Source organism: Mixophyes fleayi, chromosome 11, assembly GCF_038048845.1.
Source record: "Mixophyes fleayi isolate aMixFle1 chromosome 11, aMixFle1.hap1, whole genome shotgun sequence".
NCBI lineage: Eukaryota > Metazoa > Chordata > Amphibia > Anura > Limnodynastidae > Mixophyes > Mixophyes fleayi.
In genome coordinates this window covers 7,697,879-7,719,476 of record NC_134412.1, presented here as the reverse complement: position 1 = coordinate 7,719,476, position 21,598 = coordinate 7,697,879, and the positions used below count along the sequence as shown (strand labels likewise).

Sequence of the window (21,598 nt, the reverse complement as noted above, 5' to 3'; positions counted from 1 at the left end):
TATTTACTAAACTGCGGGTTTGAAAAAGTGAAGATGTTGCCTATAGCAACCAATCAGATTCTAGCTGTCATTTTGTAGAATGTACTTAATAAATGATAACTAGAATCTGATTGGTTGCTATAGGCAACATCTCCACTTTTTCAAAACCTCAGTTTAGTAAATATTTAATAAATAACCTGTATTGAGGATGAACATCTATTCACTTTACTCTTACCCTGAATTTCATGCGGTGTGTCTAGTAACAAACATCAGATTTATCAATTTGAATTTATAGCACATACCATAACCAATGAGGCAGTGACTATAGATTTAAAAATGCTCCCAATCAAATGAGATTAGGCTGTCAAATAAATCTGAATAAAAACTAGGGGCCTGATTCATTAGTGATCTTATCTTGTGCAAAAGTTAAGATGCTTATTTTTAAGAAGAAACGAGGAGATAAGCATGAGGTTAAGATGGATTTTCATCTTAATTTAAGAAATTCTTCACTTACGCAGTGGATTTTGCTTCTTATCTCCCTTTTCTGAGCATGCACAGAGTGGATTTGCTTAAGATAAGCAAAAAACGGCAGATAAGATCACTAATAAATCAGGCCCTAGGTTAAGAACTATGAACTATGAAAAATGTACATTTTTATGATGAACAATTGAACTTATCTATCTTTCTAATAGTTATTGTACTAATTGATAGCTAATATTAATAATAATATTTATTTAATAATGTATAAATACATTTTTGGAGTAAAATAAACAATGAAACTGGGATGTCATTGTTTAAAAAAAATAACATAGGATCGGGAGTATATCTACAGCCACTGTTACAATTGTAAAACGAGATACCAAACACAAGAAAAAGAGGCTCCAAACCCTATAGTAGACCTTGGCCTTCTGCCCCCCTCCCCATGAACATCTTCGTTCTTACACCCCTGCTTATGTATCAAGCTTACACCAACAACTGTTGCAAGCTTGTTTGGCAGGACCATATTTTTTTACTGTTTCATATTGCTGTATGTTATCATGAACCACTCAATGCATAGTGTTACCTAATATATCAGTGTTGTATAACTAAAAGATAATAATAACAATGATTAATAATTAATTTTCATTATTTATTTTCGTCGTCAATAAAGATAAACCAAACAGTATTTTAGCAGAAAGTGATAGGAAGATGCACTTTGATGTGTACTGTACACTTTACTGCAATGCGTTTTTGGAGATTTTTCCATCACTACGCGCACTTCTAGTTAGCATCGGTGTCTTCAGAGAGGGGATAATAAGCGTGCACAAAAGTGTAGAACTAAGACTACATTTCTAGTGTGCCTTGAGCGCACGTCATAAATCCTTATGATTACTAAAATGCATACACCTATGTTCCCATGTGTTAGATCTCACATATGTAACGTGTTACGTGTCCTTTTACCACACATTCCAGTTATAAAATGATACAGTGTTGCCTTAGATTGCTGTTTTGAGAAGCTGTTGCTATGTGTAGTTAAGGAGGATCAGATGTGTTATTTTTATGTAGCAGAGCCTGTTGAGTCATGTCAGGGTCCTATCACAATGTTTCCACTGTGTTATGTTTTGTTTCTCAGTAATAAAAATCTTGAGCTGCCACTTATTCCTAGATAGTTATTCAACCGTGGATGATTAACCCTCTGAAAATCCCGACAGACCTGTAGGATAACCAAGTAACATAGTTTGGAGATCTGGCCTGAAGGTGGAGATGATAAATTGTATCAACAGCCCAATGCATGCCAGTCTATCATCTTGTCATATTTCCATTTAAATATAATAGGACGTATTTACTATTATATTTTGACCCTCAAATGAACGCTTTGTATTCCACTACGTATTTCAAGAAGCATACTCTTTACAGATCCTGGCCCTGTAGATTTCAGACCTGTTGATGTCAGGCAGATAATGCAGCATTTATGTGGAGCCCTCTGAAGAGATACATGATTCGTCCTTTAAATCTGCCCTACCGCCTAGTAAAAGGTACAGCCCCACCTCTTAACCAGAGCCCTGGAGGCTGCTATAATCAGTGCTTCTACCTTGGGCTCCTCTTACAGCCCCAGCTGAAAGTTGGTGGGATGTGAGTAGGAGAGCCAATCACAAGCCATAAACAAGAGATTGCAGCCTGTGATTGGTCCTTCCACTCAAACACCCCCTAAGCACCCTATTTAACTAAATTGATTTACATGTTGCATACAGCAGCCCCCGGGGCTCTGGCTTAGAGGGTGGCAGTGCCCTAGTTAGTAGTTTAGCTATAAAGACACAATAAATATCTATTATGTTAATAATACAATTTAAACAAGAACCTTGTAGCATTTACAATAATGCTTGTAAATGTTACCATATCTTGACTTTTGAAATTGCATTACATATTATGTGCAGCTAAGAGCAAAGTTAGGCTTCTCTAGTATTATGAGACATTTTAAGGGGTAATTTGCAAACCTGTAAAAAAAAAAACATTCTCCCTTGAAAATGCTGTGAGAAACCAGTTGTGGATTACGGGTCGAGTAGGGAATCCATATAATGGCAAGCGAAAAATGTTGTTTGAAAATTCCACCAGGGAATGCCCAATAAATTCACAGTCTCTGCACTTTCAAGCTCACTTAAATAATTTGTAATAGGTTTATGAAACTTACAAAGAAGAAGTGGACATCTTTTCCAACCAATCAGATTCTACCTATCATTTATCTTGTACATTCTAGAGAATGACAGCTAGAATCTGTTTGGTTGCTATGGGCAACACCTCCACTTTTCCTTTTTAGAATGTTTGATAAATCAAAGGCAAGGCAAGATCAGAACTCGAAGATTGTATCTCCATAAATTTTAATTTTGGCCAGATGGCCAGTTCCCCGGCAAAACTCGATTTGCACAAAATTTTGCCACAGATCAGTTAGTTCCACATGTACCTGCTATTTGTTTGTGTGCTTTCTCCATACTATCCCATCACCAGGTCCAGACCCCAAGCTAAACTGTCCCACTTCATTCTAATGTCTCTACTCACTCTCACCCCCTCTAGAATGTAACAGGCAAGGTTTTCTCTACCGCCTGTCCCATGTCTTTCCTCCATCCGTCTTTTTTCTCTGTATGTTTGTGATTTGCTCTGTTGATGGTATCCATGCATTTATTATTCTACTCAACTGTACCCACGGTCCTGTTATTATGTCTGTCAGTTATATCAGTTGTGTCAGACATTGCGGAATCTGTGTTGCGATACAAGCAAAAGATGATGACAAGAGGGCATGCACTAAAGCTGGAAGGTAGCAGGTTTAAGAGAAATTTGAGGAAGAACTACTTTGCTAGAATGACATTACATAGAAGAAACAGTCTTCCAACAGTGGTGGTTGAGGTAAATACTGTAGAGGAATAAAATCATCCTTGGGATAGACATAAAGATTAAATAACCTCTGAGGCCTTTAAGAGAGTGGTGCAGCTCTTATCTGATCCTCACTGATCATAGAATTTGACGGCAGACAAGAACCACCCAATCCTTGTAGCCTGACCATTTTGTATTCCTAAAGACTTCAGACCCTATTTAGTCCTTAGATGTTTTTTAGCTTTATTAAACCACATATTGTTTGGTCTCTTTGGACTTTTGAAAAGTTAGGAGACTTATTGATATTTTGGCTCAGATTTGGTCACATATTAAGGCTTTTTAGTGGCACGTGGGTCCAACTGGATCTTAAGCATTAAATGAGGGCTTGGGTGGGATTTGGTATTATGCAGAATCCTGTTTCAGAAGTTGGCATGCAACAAAGACCAATGGATCAGATCGGGTTGGGTACGCTTTAATGATGATCTTAAATCCGACAACAAGGAGGCCTACAAATAAAATCCGAATTTACCAAAAACCGATTGCAATATACACAGACTTACCTGAAAACCGACACAACAGCACCATCATGCTGACAACAACTCATTCTGAATTGACAGCTCTCCGGCACAACACTGACCTCATCGCAACCTGTCTCAATGTTGATTTAAACCGGCAATGTTGGGTTAAGCGTTTAAACACTTAACCTGCGGGGTCCCGGCATTGACGCTTTAAATTAAAATTGATACAGATTACCACCAATCAGATCAAGGTGAAGCAAGATGACTATTCTGGATAGATGCCATATGGAGAATGTATGTAACAATTACTTGTTTGTCATACAATACAAATAAAGATTATTTTATTATATTATTACAAGTTAACCCGTGCATGATACTCATGCATTCTAGTCAAATCAAGCTACTTAAGGTGTTAAAAAGGTTCTTGTCATGCATTTGGGGCTAGGCCAGGCCTCCTCAGGGGAAGAGCGTTACTTCCCGACGCAAGCGTCCTTTTTTAACGTGGTTTTGTCCACATGTCACCACCTCATCATTTTTCTCCATCACCTCATCCTTCATCTTCATCGCCACATCTATCAAGATGTCTATCCAGACACAGGGATCTCTCTCGGCGGTCCTGAGTATCACACTCCTCTCTCCCTGTCACCCCCGGCAACCACCAACCACTCCCCAGTGTCACCCCCGGCAACCACCAACCACTCCCAACTGTCACTTCTCCTTCAAGAAATATATAGGTCAGTGTATAACTCTGCCCAGCAGGTGGCGCTGCAGCTTGTTTTTTGTTTTTTTCACACACGCCACAAGGCATTTATATAGTAGATTACTATTTTGTCATTTTTTTAAAAATTTTATTTTTGACAAAACATAAATGGCAGGTATATATGGCAGCTGGAGATTACGCGCGGCAGTGGACTGTTCCTCCATCCTTGATATCTGCAAAAAGGAAAGCCGGCCACCCCGATACCACTATATACATATATCTAATGTGATTGGGGTAAGAGCCCACATTTATACGTGTGGATCAATCTCAATCTGGGGATCATTGTTATTTTTATAAATGTTTTTATCTTTTTAATAAATATGTAAACTATAATGTACTATTAGTGGCATTTCTTTTATTCCTATACATGGAGTGAGCTGATCTTAAAGTAATACTACACGTATTTGGCTTTAAGAAGATGACAAATCTTTCATATACAATGCGATGTTACAATCAATATTCTGTGAGTGCATTCATAACGGGGGTGTTGAGTTGCTCATGTGGTGGTATTGATTACTATTATTAATCACCTAAGAGAAGAAGATTACTTTGGGAGCATATCTATGTGAATTATTATCATTTACAGTATTACAACATGTTATTTCTTATTTCTAAGTCACGTGGGAGGAAGATTTAAGAGAAACTGATGTCACAGACTTTTTGAAAATGTTAGAAATTGGACTACACGAACGTTGGGATGGTTGCACATTTTGGATATTGTAGATTTGAAGTTTTGCTGTTTTTGCAGTTTCAATTTTTTTCCCAGAGAGTTTGATTTTAGTTCACATTTATTACACTTTTTTAGTATACATTATTTTGAGTATAAGATTGTTGCGCCATCTCTGTTTTCGAATTTTATGAATATAGGCATATATGAGTTTGTCATCCCTTATTTTATAGTCACATGTAATTACAAATTTTACAAATGAAGTATCTTAATAGATTTATGTTGTGATTTGAATATAACATTTTGCGGTAATGGCCTGCTAAATTAAACTGCAAAAATGCATTTCAAGAGGGCAGCTTTGACAGAGCTTATGCACAAAGTTTACCCGGTGTTTGTTTGTTTTTTCTGGGGTAATTATGCCAATATATAAAACCATATAGATGCTTTTCTGTTTCAGCTTCTATAGGTTGTAACACGATATCAAATTTTGTTCTTCTGTGATGTCCAGAAATGTTTTTTTATGCATTTTTATATAATACCATCATAACTTCTCTCCTCTTTAGCTGACTCCATTTACCTATAGTAACTGTAATAAAAGTGTTAATCTTGTTAAGTATTAGATTGGTGAGTGGTTGGGAGTTATCACTATAAAGATGTTTTATTTATTTTTATTGAAAGAGATTTTTAATTAAGTGGTGGAAAAAAGTACTTAAAGTAATTTATAATATTCGCATTTAATTAACTTAATGAGTAACATAATTGGCATTGTTAAGTGGTGTGCTATTTGTTTTCATTACTGTGATGGAAAGTGTTAGAAATAGATTAGTAGATTGCAATAAAACATGTTTAACGCAGCCCACATGCTCTCTTCCCGCTATTATCATAGGTTAATGTCTCGCTCTCCCTCTTCCCTAATAATGATGTATGGCAGGTATTTAAAGTCTGAATGGGATATCTGTAAATCTAAATAAAGGTAAAGCAGAATTTCTTATTTTAAAATGTTATGTGCTTTTTAGGGTATCAACTTTTTTAAACATTTAACTTTTTTTAAATTTTTTATCACGCTATTTATTAAAGTCATGTAATGTCAATGGAGTGACACGATGTAAAATGGACACGAGTGACACCTCTTCCTCACTCGCTAGAGCAATCTCCCATCACTCATTTCTTTAGTCCAGAACAATAATAGACATATTCTTTTTAAAGTTAGAAAACAATAAAATATATATCTTTGTATTGGATCCCCTTAACTGCTTCAAACCTTGTCCACATACACATTTGCTACCTCTGTACTCGAGAGAATTAGTTCTTGAGGAAATTCAAGTTCAATTTTAATTAGTGTTCACTAATTGTATACAATTTACAGTCAGTAGAATCGTGGAAATATATTTCCCAATATTTTTTCTATGCTTCTGTGGAAGGACCTTTATATTTCTCAGCATTAGTGATAATAATGATATGTGAAGGAGTTAAAAATGTTGGTATTGCCTTAATAATACATTCAGCATAATCAGCAGAAAAACCAGCTCCAGCCTTAAGCTTTCTCAAGGACCCCGGATGAAGGCCAAGGACAGGAGATAACGGTTGATGACATTGGGAGTACTGGCGCCAGCGGAAGTTGATAAGAAAAAAACATAAAAGTCACACGAAGAGAACTATCTAGCTTTGTCAGAAGATTTATATTTACTCAGGAAAATATCCATCATGTGCTTCTATCCTATAACCAGATCAAGCGCTTTTTCATGTATAAATGTAACCCACTAATAAACAAGCACAGCTCAGTATCCATCTTGACATTGGCATGTCTGTGTCTTGATTACTGATCTCCTGGTTAACCAGCATCTTATCTCACTGATATCTGAAGGGACTTGATAAAGGAGAGGTAAATTACCCTAGCACTCCCTAAATTGTGGGCATAAAGCAATGAAACCTTACGTGAATACCCTAAATTCTGATTAACCTAAACAACCCTCCCTAAACTCTTCAGTGACACGCAGCAATGCAATCTAATACCCATTAGTTTATCTCCAACTTTCAGATAGTTATGAATTATACAAAATACCTAAGCCATGTCTACTAAATCCTTATTTCTTTGTCACTGACTTTAGCAACTCAACAGTACAGTTTATTCTATATGTGTTCTATCCCACTTAAGAGTAACATTCATTTGTGCCTATTCTTTGGCTTCTATAGAGGAAATCGTGCTACTCGCTTGAAAGTCAATAACTTATAAATTCACTGTCTGCAGATGAAAAAAGGATATTATCCTCTGACTACAGCAAAAGGGTGATAGGTACACGTGATAGAGTTCATGTTACCAAATTTTATGAAGTTAATAAAATAATGTAAAAGCTATTTCCAATCTCATTGAGTTTTTCGGTTAATTGTGCACAATGGACTCTAGTAGCCCCCTCTACCGCATCATCTCACCTACATTATACACACTTCTCAGCTCAAACCTGATTATGTTAGATTTGTGAAAAATTGGAGGGAGCCAGCCAAAAAAAAGAAGAAACTGTTATAGATAGGATCAGGTAATATTTACTCCATAAGGAAACTTAACAATAGTGGATTTTTGCTTTACGAAGCAAATATTCCCTATGTACAGTATATTCATTTTATATCATATGTTAATCAGGTTTATTCAAAGGCAGTGTCATGGTAGCAAGTCAATAGATTTTTTTTACACAATGAGCCAAAGACAAAAATCACTTGTCTGGTAGCTAGAATTAAAATAAATGATTTATTTGAATCTATTTTTAGACTTAGTGTTTGCGTTATCCTGATAAGAGGACAAGAATGATTATGAGTGAAGTCAAGCATGTTCTTCATCATCATCATCAACATTTATTTATATAGCGCCAGCAAATTCCGTAGCGTTTTACAATTGGGAACAAACAGCAATAATATAATACTTTGTTATACAGACAGAGAGGTAAGAGAACCCTGCTCGCAAGCTTACAATCTATTGGACAATGGGAGTTTGAAACACAAGGGCACGTGCACCATTATATTGCACATTGGTCCAGCTATAATGCAAAGGTAAAAAGTATTGAGTGGGCTGTATGAGCAGTCACACAACTTTGTTGGTCAGAGAGTTGTTGTCTTGTGTTAGCTGTGTAGAGGGTGGTAATAGGGTAACCTAGGGAGATTAAGATGGTGGTTGAGGAATACTATAAGCTTGTCTGAAGAGAACGCTTGAAGGTTTTAAGTTGTTAGGGAATGGAAGATGTTCTAAACTTGCTGCATTGGGCAGTTGTGTTCACTATTTACCCCATAAAAAAGCATTTACTGCTTGGTGTCAAAGAGTTATTGTGGATGGTATATTGTATTTTTATTATGTCACAGATAAAATGAACATTGAGGGCCTGAAAAATCCTCAGACGTAAGTCCCGTTGTGTGCTGTATCTTGCATGAAATTGCTCTTCGCATACCCAGGAACGGACTTGAAAGACCAAACAGGGGGGGAAGGGATGGATGCACATAGGCAACGTACAGTAAGGGTGTGCCAAGGTCAACTGCACACACATTCATTCGATTCAAGCTCTGGGCATCAATTAATTGTTTTATAGCCATATCACGTGGACCAGCTACAGGGTAGGTGTAAGTGCCAACTGATTGTGATGACTACTAGTTTGCATGTCAGAACATGTGTTTGCAAGTAACGTGTGTTTGTGAGAAAATGCATTTTATGTAAAGTGCGCATTAAGAATATACTGATTTATGTATTTCATTAATATTTGTAATAATGATTATAGTGTTAATAGTTAAGATTGTTGTAAACGTTCTGATGGGACTTCATATTGCACATATGCATCTGTGTTCTGTCTGTCTGCATACGGCAAGAGCATACTTATACCCATATTCAAATGGAAACACCTCTTCAGATTTGCTTGTATGTGATTACAGGCATGCCTGCATGCAAGTTACGTTCACATTCTGCTCCAAGTTTATTCTGCATTGCTGCTAATCCTTGTTGTCCACTAAATGTTTACAAGTAAGGAGTAAGGTGGCAGAATATTCAGCTAAACCCAATGTGTGTTAGTCAATTGTACAATACATATTACACAATATTACTTACCTGTTGTCTGGCATTCCACTCAATCCATGAGGACCCCCCAGCCTACCTTTGTCCAATAATGTTCTTCTCTCCTCTGCCATGATGTCCAAGGACTGAATAAAAAATGCCTGCAGGGAATAAGTCCATTGCCAAATGGCTAAAGACATTTGAGATTTGGTGGAATGCTGGAAACCTCTAATATTGTATAATTTATAGAACACCACCAATACTATATTTTAAATTTGGTGTGGAATTAGCCTTTTAACGCGACATCACAAAATGCAAAAATAACTATTAATATATAACATTAATACACTTTTCCAAATGTGTGTTTAGACATCTACTTCCATACTCATTTGATTACATTTGATAAAGTTTCTTTGTACTTGTGAAATCCTTGTGACAAAATGTATAAGTTTAAAGTACTATAACCTACTATACAGAGGCAAGATGAGTCATATGTTAGAAGCTTGCACGTAGTAAAGAGATACATTTCCAGACAACCACTCATCTCTCACCCAGACAGTAAAATAATAAAGTATAACAGGATAATTCGGGTGCTTTCATTTTGCATGCAGTGCTTATAGATGTCTCTTTGAGTAGAGCGTTGTAAATGATGCAATGATTATAAAACTGAAGTCACTCAATTTATAGAATGTTCAGAGGAAAACTACTTATTTTGAGTAAGAGAAGAAAAAGTTGATTCGACGAGGCAATCATATTCAGTGTGTTCTGTCTTTGATTTAAAAAAGAGATTTGTAGAGGATTTGGGGAGATAGCAGAACTTGGAATTGTTCCACTGCTCTGTTGGCACTCAGTTTACATAAATAAAAACTGTTGGACATTTACTGGACATTTTATTGAACAGATAGGACGACTGATATTAAGAATATTTTTGAACCAAGGAACAACCTGGAGTCATTAAACACTAGTAGCACTTCCCTCTTGAAAGCAGCAAATATAATCAAATTGGAAGAATTCTCCAGCCACTTGGACCCAATATGGTTAGCATGCCCAAAATTCATCAGAATGTCCTCAATCATTGGGGTACATTCAATTAGCTTCCGGGATCGAGGCTACATGTGGCCGCCTCCTTCCTGATACGCTACACCGCAGATTTCTTTTTGCACCCCATAGGGAAATTTGCATGTGGCGCTACCGTAATCGCACTTTATGTACATGGCAGCACGATGCCACGGTCCCGGAAGCGAATCGAATATACCCATTAATGTCTTAAAATCCAGTTTGCAAATTATCACTTCAACCATGCTCCTCTGTTTATGTTTTTCATGTTTCATGCTTCTTGGAATCTAGTTATGTAAGGCCGTACTGTCTTGTACTAGTGAGTGTTTAGAAATATTTATAAGAGAATTAATGTCTCCAAACCTCAGAGATAGGACATAATTTTAGCATGTTGCGATCAAGGAGGCACATTCTTTGATTAGAGGTGCACGTAACTAATAGTTATCCAATCAGTGTAAATGCCGAGCTAAATGCCCTTCTACGCAAGGTTACCAAGACTATTGCTTATTTAAACACAAGAACAAATGTATTATTATTACCTTCTGATCTGTCTTAGGCGAGATGGTCCGTGTACATGAGAGTTAATAAATTTGACTTTATTTCGTTATCATATCTTCTGATTCCTTCTTTGAAATACCTTTGACAGTTGGTGTTTCTGCCCGGTTTCAAGCTAAACTTTTCAGAGTCCAGGAGCCTGCATGGAGAGGCGTACTACCAATGACAGTACTGGCATACACCACGAGGTAAGAACTTGTTTTCTCTCATTGGAAACTATCTCTCTGTGTTGTTTCAGACTCTTGGAAGTGGGCTCTGAGCAATGTTCCATACTGTTTGGTGAGTCTTCTTATATGATATTTGTTCTCTTCCTCTTTTCTTTCATGTGTGTATTGATAACAAGGTGAAGATATCTTTTTCATTGTCATTTTTGCACTTATTGGTTATTGATTTTGTAATTGTACAAACTTTTATGGTTTAATTGTATTTGCTCTTCCTGGTTTTGTGTTGTGACCCTTTAACCAGACTCAGTGACAAAGTCTTTTTAAGTTAAGGGTAACTTGTTTTTCTGTATTACTGCGGGTTCACAGCACCCAGAGAGAAGATTTACATATATTGTGACTAGCATTGTTTTGTGAAGTGAATCTATCATTAAATGGGTTAAAAACAAGCTTTGCTAAATTTTTCCAGAAGGGTCAGTTGCTAGTCACATGTATAGAAAGCATGGTTTAATTGCTAGTAAGTACCTTAAGCGCTAGCATGAGCTGACTTCTTACAAATTAACCTGCTCTATATCAGGTAGCTTTTTATTTCATGGTGAATTACTAGAAGAATAACATCTGTTTTTTGTTCTTTTCTTTTAAAATCCCATGAATAAAAATTGCATATGAGAAATCAAAATGCAACATTCAGAATTCACAGCACTGCTTGTTACTGCCACCTAGTGGAATGCTATCTAACTGTAGTTTGTAAATATAGTACAACATTCAATTTTATTCAATATATTTAATATGTACCACAGTGGGCCCGATTTAGAGTTGGACACAAGTCCAATTACATCAAGTGAGATGAAAACTTGCATATATGGCATATATATATGTTATTCTTTCACCTCATAAGATTACAACCAGGTGACAAAATTAAGCTGTTAGCATTTACGTTTTTGAAAAATGTGCTATTGTTTAACTGATTACTTTTAATAACAGATCTAACATATTTAAATAGTTTATTTTCTATGTGTATGATATAAAATGACAAGTTCCACTCATTAAAGTTGAGGTCTTGGCCAAAATGTCTTTTTCTATACTGTCACAAACTAATAATATGCCATTGATGTGTCTAAAAAGATGTACCTGAGACCCCACCAATGAGCTGTTATAACTGTGTTGGAGCTCTCAGCCCCCCAGTGAAGATGTTAATATAGCTGGTTAAAAATTGATGCACAGAGATGGGGCCAAAATTTGCACCTATCGCTGTGCCCTGTGTTCAAAGATACAACTGATTTTAAAAAAACATGAAGCAAGTATGAGTTAAAATCAATTTGATACCCTCTATTAGCAATTATTCTATTTTCTTTTGATAGATCATTGTGATAATATGTCATTGATAATGGAAATACCACTATTGCGGGGTAATAGATGAATCCAAAGCCTGTGCAACAAGTGTTATTAAGTGAAATTCTCACACTACTCAAAATCTTCAAGAAGCTTTAAAATAGTGTACAACATTAATATAGTGCACGGTAGAGACTTCCTTTAGCAATTGCTGAAACTGTCATGATTAAAATATTATAGATTTGTGACAATAACAAGAAAAGCTTTGGCAATATTTGAGAAATAACATTAACCAAAAGATAGCCAATCAGTGATGGCAGTTCTAACTACAGTAGGGTGAGCTGGTTGTCAAAATGATCACAAATAAGAAGTCCTAAAGTTCTGCTCCTACCAACTAGTAGCTCAGTAATATGTATACACCACTGCTATGAAGAACATCTGCCAAAAGTGCAAACCAAAATACAAAAGAAAAAACATTATCAAAGGTGGACAAGTTTAATGAAAATGCATAAATTGATAGTAGCTGTTCTTTTATTTGTGTCCTCAACCAGTAAAGGAGTAATCTGTAAAATTAGATAGAAACATAAAAAGAGAGAGTGGTAAAAGTGAAACTCTGTTCATTAAAAATGTAATAGTACGGCATACATGAAGTATTTAATGTTAAACTTATCTGATTCCGAATTCCGGGCCGACTGTTCCACAACTTTCTGATAAAATTGTTACTATTCTTTTATATTTTTTTCTCATCTATTGTAGTACTTTACTTTTAAAAACCCATGGCATATGAGAACACACAATATCAAATTCAGAATTCATAGCCGTGTTTGTTACTGCCATCTAGTGGTGAGGTGTATAACTGTAGTTTGCAAATACAGTACAGCATTCAATTCATTCAATATACATATTAATGTGTTCTGACACATTATCTGTATCTGCATTTGTTTTTAAGTTACACGTAGCTTGTACTTTGGTCAGCTTGTGCTTGGAGAGGTGGGTCAGGAGAATTCATGTGCAATTTTCAGTACAGCAATTGCATGCTGTTGCAAGACAACCACACGCTTTAGAGATGCATTTGATTTGGATTTAGACGCATCTTCATGATATGTATCTGTCTTGTTTCTCAATTGGTTCTGAACTTGGAAATGAGGCGCTGGACGCTGCTTGATCCACTTCCGTCTGAAAATTTCATCTTAAATATAAGATTTTAATTATTTCCAACCAGAGGGAGATATTACTAACGTAGTGAAGCTTCCTTCTTCAGAAACACTATGAGCCTGATTCAAATCTGGATGCCCGTCCGTTTGTGTATCGTTTCTGGCGTGATTCCACACTGTGCATGCCCAGTAATGGATGTTATACCAATGAGTGATATCCACAGGCTTCTAACACTGTGTGTGAGTGTGTGAATATATTAGGTAATTTAGACTGTAAGCTTCAATGGGGCAGGGACTGATGTGAATGAGTTCTCTGTACAGCGCTGCGGAATTAGTGGCGCTATATAAATAAATGGTGATGATGATTGTTAGCATTTGTTAGTTTGTGATGAAGTAAAAGTCACGTGTGTTCAAATGTGAAATTATTGGACATACGTATGTGCGTATATTTCATTCTGTTATGTGTGTCTACCCAGATACAAATCATAATGTACCTTAGAATATGCTTGTGAGAGAATGGATATAACCAGAATTGTTATTTTCCAGTAGTCACCCGAAGAATAGGATTGCGCAGTCAGCTATTGTTCTTAAACAGGGCCAGGTGTGATGTCTGATTTTGGGACAGTCACTTCCTGTAAAGACACTAAGCACAGGAAGCTGAGAGCAGCTGGAGCCCCTCTGACATCACAAATTATTAAAGGGGTTAAAACAGGGAGTGACTGGCTATCACCACTGAGGGATTAATTACAACAAGATCCTATTGTTCTCGGCTAGGAGTCAGACATTTTGGCATGAAAACAGGAGGGAACTCCTTTGGTCCTGAGACATGACCACTCTCTTGTACAGCCCCTCATTGAACTCTACCTATCAGTGGAGTCCTTTTTCCTAAGACCTGTGGATAAATCGGCAGGGAGGGATTCCCAGTGTGGGAAATGTTGTCCCTTTAAAAAGGCCTGCAGGAGAGGTATCTGGATGTGTGTGTCACTTTGCTTCTGAAAGTTACTGGTGTTGGAGTCTTGGCTTCTGCCAGTGTTCTGAGGAATGTGTATTACTGGACTTTAAACTTCTTTGGGACTTGCAGACTTGCTGGCTTTGTTGAACAGTTACTTCATAAGACTCCCGTGGTCCTACTCCATCATATGACATTGGGATCAGTTGGGGATTAATCACAGACAGTGCGGGAAAGTTCTGGGAAGTCTAGCGGTAAACTGGTGTTTATATGGCCCGGTTAGTGTGGTCTATACTTTTATGTTATATCCTTTAGCTGAATTAGAGAATGTGTTTTAGACAACTCTCTAATAAAGATATTGTTGTATCTTTCCCTGTCTCCTGTCTGCATGACTTGGCCCAGAAGTCCTAGGCTCTAATACACCAGGTCTCCACAACGCTTTGATTTAAATATGGACGGAACTACGAACAAGTTGCATACTCTTAAATATGTAAATTCAAAACAAAGTTGCATTCAGACCTGTATCAGCCTTATATGCACACAATTTCAGAAGCCAGTATATACCAAAAATAAAAGAGAGAGTGTTAATGTAAAATAATAATAAGTCGTTAAAACGTAATATGCAAGGAATATGTGTCTGATGCAAATGTGCTGTTGAAAGTCAATTGTGTTGGTTAAATAAACTAGAACTGTCCCAAGTAGCCTGAACTGTTTCCTACTGAAAAATAATGGTAAACGATTAAAAAGCTCTAGTTAACTATAACATTCCCCCTTTTGTTAGTGATATGGATAATCAATTCACACAAAATGGAAGTTGAATTGAAGCTGGTTATAAAATAGTAGGATGCTTAAGAGTTAATGAGCTACAGTGCATATATATTGACAAATTAAGTTATTTTTCTGCTTTTCAGACAGTGTTACTTAAGGTGTATGGGGAAACATGTCTAAAATGTATTTAAACTGAAATGTGCCCTCCGTTGTACATGTCAGGAAACGGGAAAGCTGTGGTACAGTAAGTTAACACCTGATAAGATATGGCAAGGTCTACTTGAAACAATGCCTATATCTGGGGGATGATGGGAGATGTTGAGATATCCTGATATGTGGAGTGATATTATTGGTCTAAAGTCTTATATGATGCTTTATCTACGTATCAGTTTGTGGTTTCAGGGCATAAAATGCTTGCAAAAGTAATATGAAATTGCCATTGTTCTATTAGAATTGAATGGTCTGTACTGCGCATACATAATAAATTGAAAATATACTGAAGAGAAAAGTTTTTTGGATTATTTCTGACTATTGCCATAACCGTTAGAGAGTGTGATGATAAGGATGAAGATGATGATGAATCTAGAATGATTGAAACAGACTGCAATGAGAGAAAGTATTGGTCTATTGATTATAAACACAAGGCATATTTTTTAATATATATCTATATCAATATAAGATGGCACTCCGGAAATGCCCAAAAAAAAAAAAAAGGAAATTTCCTTGTAATATCAACATTTGGACACCTGCCCGGACCCCTTTGTGCTGGGCCCCAGAGCAAAGTATGGTTCAGGCCTGGCAATACGGCTGTAACTTGCCCAATCACTCATTTTGCTCTGAAAGAGAGAGGGGGCCCTTACTGAGCAAGAAAGACTTAGAGCATAGTGGTAGCCTAGGGGGGTTGATGTGGGTGGTGCACCGGCCTTGCCAATCCCCCCTCACCTCCAGGCCTTACAGCGATGACTCACAATGTAGATCCGCCACTGATTGCAATAAAAATAGAAAATCAATTTGTCTAATCAGTAGGTGTTGATAAGAAACATTCTAGGCATGCTTTGATTTAAAGTAGTCCAGTTACTTACACACCATGTTGGTGTCCATATTGCAGCCCGAACCAATATATTTTGGAAGTGTTTCATTAATGTCATTAATTTCAAGTCACTTCATGCAGACCTGCCTTCAAACATTCTCAATGGACATTAAGTCCCCCCACCTAAGTTACCCAGGTCACATGCACTATGACCCAAATTAAGAAGCACCTTCACTTTAAACTCAGAACCATCCCTCTTAAAAGTGAGGAATTAATAGGGGTATGTGGAGTGGTCTGGGAAGCTTGATGGTGCAGATCATGAGTTGGGAATGTTGGTAGGTAGACAAATATTCTCTAAATCTTGTTATGGTTCTCAGGCCAAATCATTATTGCGTTATAAGGTCACTTTGCAAATAAAACTGTTGGTAGAACACAGAAATTAGATAAACACAGGTCCTAAAATGACAGTTTTTCAAATTCTTTATTGCTCTGGAATCTTTTTAGGGCAATCCTGAGGAAGCACACAGGACTCTTGCTTCTCATTCAGAAGCACGTATCCTGGCTGACAGGCACAGCCTACTTTGCATATCTTGATACAACCTTTAACTCCGGTATCACGCATATTGTCACATGTCTTAGGACAACCGGTGCCACAGCCTGTAAATGTTGTGTTCCCTTTACAGGACTCACACAGGTTCCTCGGCACACACCGTCCTGACTCATCCGGTAGGTAGTCCTTCCTGCAGAAACAGCCATGGACACACTGCTCAGTACAGATAGGATGTGCGTTGTATTGACTACAGTTTGTAGGACAGGCACTTCCACACTCATTAAATTCTTTGTTCTCTCCACAATGAGTAGCCGTGGCTGTGAAGATAAAATAGCATTATTACGGTAGTAAAAAAAGGCTTTGTAGACCAAAAAATTATCTCTAATGAAGAGAAACATTACTCTCCATGCAGCTATTTATCACCTCTTACTAAGGAACAGTAGGTGCAAAATTTCCTTTGCTTAATTGTATTTAGCATGGAGGAGTGTATATGGTAGACTAAGTTTTATGTTATATCTAAGCAAGCTGTAAGTAATCTCAGGGGTTGTATCTGTTCCCTCTTTGCCTGTTCTCTATTATATCTTTGGAAATTCCCGACCTGTTCATACTTCCAATGACATTTTACAGATATTCTATGTTATTAGACCACTCAAGTTATTGTATTATGAGAAGATATTCATACTCAATAAGAGTAACAGGAGAGCTCAGGGAAGAGGAAGGGATTTTGGTTAGTAAAAGAGATATAATGGCATCTCTACTGAATGGAAAACTCTGAACGCATACTTACATGCACCATCAAAGAAACTAGGCAAAGTAATTTAAAAAGAATATTTTAATATATTTATTCCTCAGTTAAAAACAAAGAAAAAAAAGTAAAACACATATAGATTCAGTCTCTTAAAGAATATAACACTATTTTAACATTTTATGTTATTGCAAAGACTTGATAATAAGTTAATGTACACATTCCTTACTTTGGGAATTATTTGTTGTTATTGTTGTTGTTGTTATTGTTGTTGTTGTTGTTGTTTGTGCATTTGATAGCAGGAAGGTCACACCTGCAAAACAGAAAACTTGTATAAGCTATTTGGTTATAGATTGAGGGTAATGGATAATGAACAGTCTGTGAATTATGATAACTGATTTAAAATTAGATCTGTTTTTTACAACCACTCAATCAGAGCACCCAATTTTTTTCTCTTTTCCCCCACCTATTAACTTACAAATGATCTACATCATACAAATTGTACATGTTCAAATACAGTTTTTATAGGCACGTAACACAGTTGACAGAATTAAACAATTGGATTAATTTTCCCGCTTGCAATATCATTAATACACAATCTACACCAATAACAATTAATTAATTGGACATTACACAATCATTGTACAATTCACCTGTATGTGACATGTTCACAACAATGACTTCATAAGAAGTTCAGAATAATCAATAATAAGAACAGATATTAATGTTTACTTCCAGTTGACATCAAGAGAAGTGGCAAAGTGCAACTACTCTTACATACAAAATAAGAACAGATACTGAGAATTGCATAAAGAACGACAGACATTACTATTTGGCTTTATCCATGTATACTGGGCAATACTGTTACAAAAAAGGCAGCCACATTTTGCAAGGTCCCTCTGTTTCTCCAAACCTCTGAAATTACAAGCTGGTGTTGGAATTCTGGGAACTCTAAATGTGCTAACTTGTATTCCTGCATTGTGTACTCCAATGCCCAATTAGATTAGGCATTCATTTATAAAATGCCAGGTAGAGGTGTCTACAGTATTAAATACCGTCCCAGCAGAATGACCAGTGTTAGATGCAAACCCAGCAAATTGCCAATATGATTAAAGGCAAGCCCAATAGAAGGTTCAAATGATTAAACACCATCACATTACAGTGCCCGCAGTGTTAGACACCAGCCCAGAGGAAGTGCCCAGAAAACCAAATGCCTGTAGAAATTAGCTTTACTCCAGCCACAATTGTCCCCCAACCTTCTATCTTACCCTGTTGAAACCAGTGTTTTTCAAGTGATAGCTCCCAATTATGCAGGGTCTGATTAAGGGTTCAATACGCTTGTGCCACCGCTCTCCTTCCACGCCAGTCTAATGTGCGGTAGATAAAAGCAAACTCATCCTTAATTTAAAATCTGGCATCCTTAACCCCCACGCCAAGCCAATTTTTATGACCCTGTGTTGTCTAACCTCCGCTCCACTTGGTTTTTTAAATGGGTCACGGCAATGTTTGTTCCTCATTTAGTTTTCATTAAAATGAAAATAGTAGAGCTGAATGGAGGCATGAATGAGTGGTACAGAGGGTGAAGATGTGCAGGTGGTGAGAGGACCACTATATTATATATCTTGGGTGGATATAAGTCACCTCCTGTGGATCTCCCCCAAACTGAAATGAAGTCCCTTCTGTTTGCACACCTAAATGAATGGTATTATCAGACATATGAACTCACTAATGGTCATCAGTAGATGCAGAGATGTCAGTGCCATGTTTAGTAGGTTTGCTTGATCCGTTTCCTGCATAGGACGTGAGAGATTGGGAGAATTACTGTTTGAGAAACTGGGAAATTGATATATATTGCAGACATTGATAAGTGTTAGAGAGCACACTATGACAAAGGAGCCAACAGCCTAGGTCAGTGGTTCCCAAACTTTTGCAGTTCGCGGCACCCTTAGTGTCTCCAAATTTTTTCAAGGCCCCCCTCCAAAATAATTACTGAGCAGTCCTGTTTTAGAAGTAGTTGGGTCAAAAAAAAAATTGTATTTAGGTCAGGACAGAAATACTTATTTAGTTGTATGCAAAAATGCCCCCTCTGCATCCAGACACTCTGCCCCCTCTGTAGCCCCCAGGCATGCTGCCCCCTCTGCAGCCCTCTGTCACGCTGCCCCCCTCTGCAGCCCTCTGTCACTCTGCCCGCCTCTGTCACGCTGCCCCCCTCTGCAGCCCTCTGTCACTCTGCCCGCCTCTGTCACTCTGCCGCCACTCTGCCGCCACTCTGCCGCCACTCTGCCGCCACTCTGCCGCGCACCAGCCATAAAAAAAAAATAAAGAACAGAAACTTACCAATCCGTCGGACGCTGGGACCCAGCAGACTCCTCTCTCCCGCAGCTGTCACTGAATATTGACGTCAGTGACAAGCTGCTGTCCCCCTCTGCTGCCACCCTGTCCCCCTCTGCTGCCACCCTGTCCCCCTGTCCCCCTCTGCTGCCACCCTGTCCCCCTCTGCTGTCCCCCTGTCCCCCTGTCCCCCTCTGCTGCCACCCTGCCCCCCTCTGCTGCCACTCTGCCCCCCTCTGCTGCCACCCTGCCCCCCTCTGCTGCCACTCTGCCCCCCTCTGCTGCCAAGATCCTCTCACTCTGCCCCGCGCCAGCCATAAAAAAAATAAAGAACAGAAACTTACCAATCCGTCGGGCGCTGGGACCCAGCAGACTCCTCTCTCCCGCAGCTGTCACTGAATATTGACGTCAGTGACAAGCTGCTGCGGGAGAGAGGAGTCTGCTGGGTCAGGGCGCCCGACGGATTGGTAAGTTTGTGTTCTTTATTTTTTTTATGGCTGGCCGCGGTACCCCAGTGACAGCGCCGCGGCACCCCTGGCGCACACTTTGGGAACCGCCGGCCTAGGTCATAACAACACAGAGCGTCCACAAAGTGACCAGTAGAGGGCGACATAACATCATGGTCTAAATATTGCACACCTCAGCAGATTTCTAAATCTAAAGAAGAACTAAACTGAAAACAGCACAAAGCTATAAAACAAACAGTTATGCCACATAATATTTACTTTTATTAAGGAAGCAGACAGATACTTTAGGAGGTAATGAAGTGAATACCAGGAAATATATAACCAAATAGAAAACTGGGAAGCAAAGTAAGACACAGCACATTCACAGGAGATGACTCATTGCTGCCACGAGCCAAGACTGTTTATATGGGGGGAGGGAACATTATCACCCCCAATTATTTTAAAAAGTTGGCTCCTATGCTGATTGTTTTTTAAAACATTATAATATCTGTGTATGTCTAGAAATTAAAATATTTGTCACAAAATACAATTTGTGTATTCAAATACAAATCTTGTTTACAGCATTAATTACAGAGGAATATATTTGATTTACAGCAACATGAATCATTAAACATAAAGTGCAGAGATCTGTTCTAATTCACAAACACCCCTTACGACCTTTCTCATCTTGCCCCCTCTAACCAAGCAAAATAACCCATAAGAGAGGCACCCCAAATACATAGCAATAATGTAACCTAAAACCTACATCAATATTTATTTTAAATATTATAACCAAAATTATTTATTTTCTCTCTATTAGTGGGCTCCAATTGTTCTCCTCCCGTCTCTCCATTTTTTTCCTCACCTTTCCATCATTTTATAGTAGGATCTTCACTTATGTTTTGGATGGAACACTGGAAATACTACATACACACTTGTGTAAAAGTACATTTTATTTGTATTTTATCAATATTCTCATTTTAATAGCTGGGATTGTGTACAAAAAATATTATTTTTTGCTTTCAGTGATATTTATTACTGTGTTGTGCAAAATAAAATCAATAATTTTCATAATATGACTATAATGTCTATAGTAAAGCAATAAGTAGTGTTGCATTCAGTACATACCTGTGTGTTATATCCAGTGTGTTCTTCTGACAGTGTAAGAGAGCTAAGTGTACAGAATTATATAGGATATAGGGGTAAGGGTGTGTTCATGGGATAG

At 37.7% G+C, this 21,598-nt stretch overlaps 2 protein-coding genes across 2 annotated transcripts in view; both read right to left on the bottom strand.

Moving 5' to 3' along the window:
* LOC142107202 (alpha-tectorin-like) overlaps positions 1 to 21,598 on the bottom strand; it is a 386,573-nt gene that overhangs the window by 358,464 nt on the left and 6,511 nt on the right. The window lies entirely within an intron of this gene.
* LOC142107972 (SCO-spondin-like) lies at positions 16,764 to 21,586 on the bottom strand. The gene is made up of 4 exons (XM_075191649.1): positions 21,502 to 21,586; positions 19,323 to 19,386; positions 17,826 to 17,909; positions 16,764 to 17,168 (listed from the first exon to the last, which is right to left on the bottom strand). Exons 2-4 carry the CDS (start codon positions 19,357 to 19,359, stop codon positions 16,783 to 16,785), a joined length of 507 nt encoding a protein of 168 aa, XP_075047750.1. The 5' UTR covers positions 19,360 to 19,386; positions 21,502 to 21,586; the 3' UTR covers positions 16,764 to 16,782.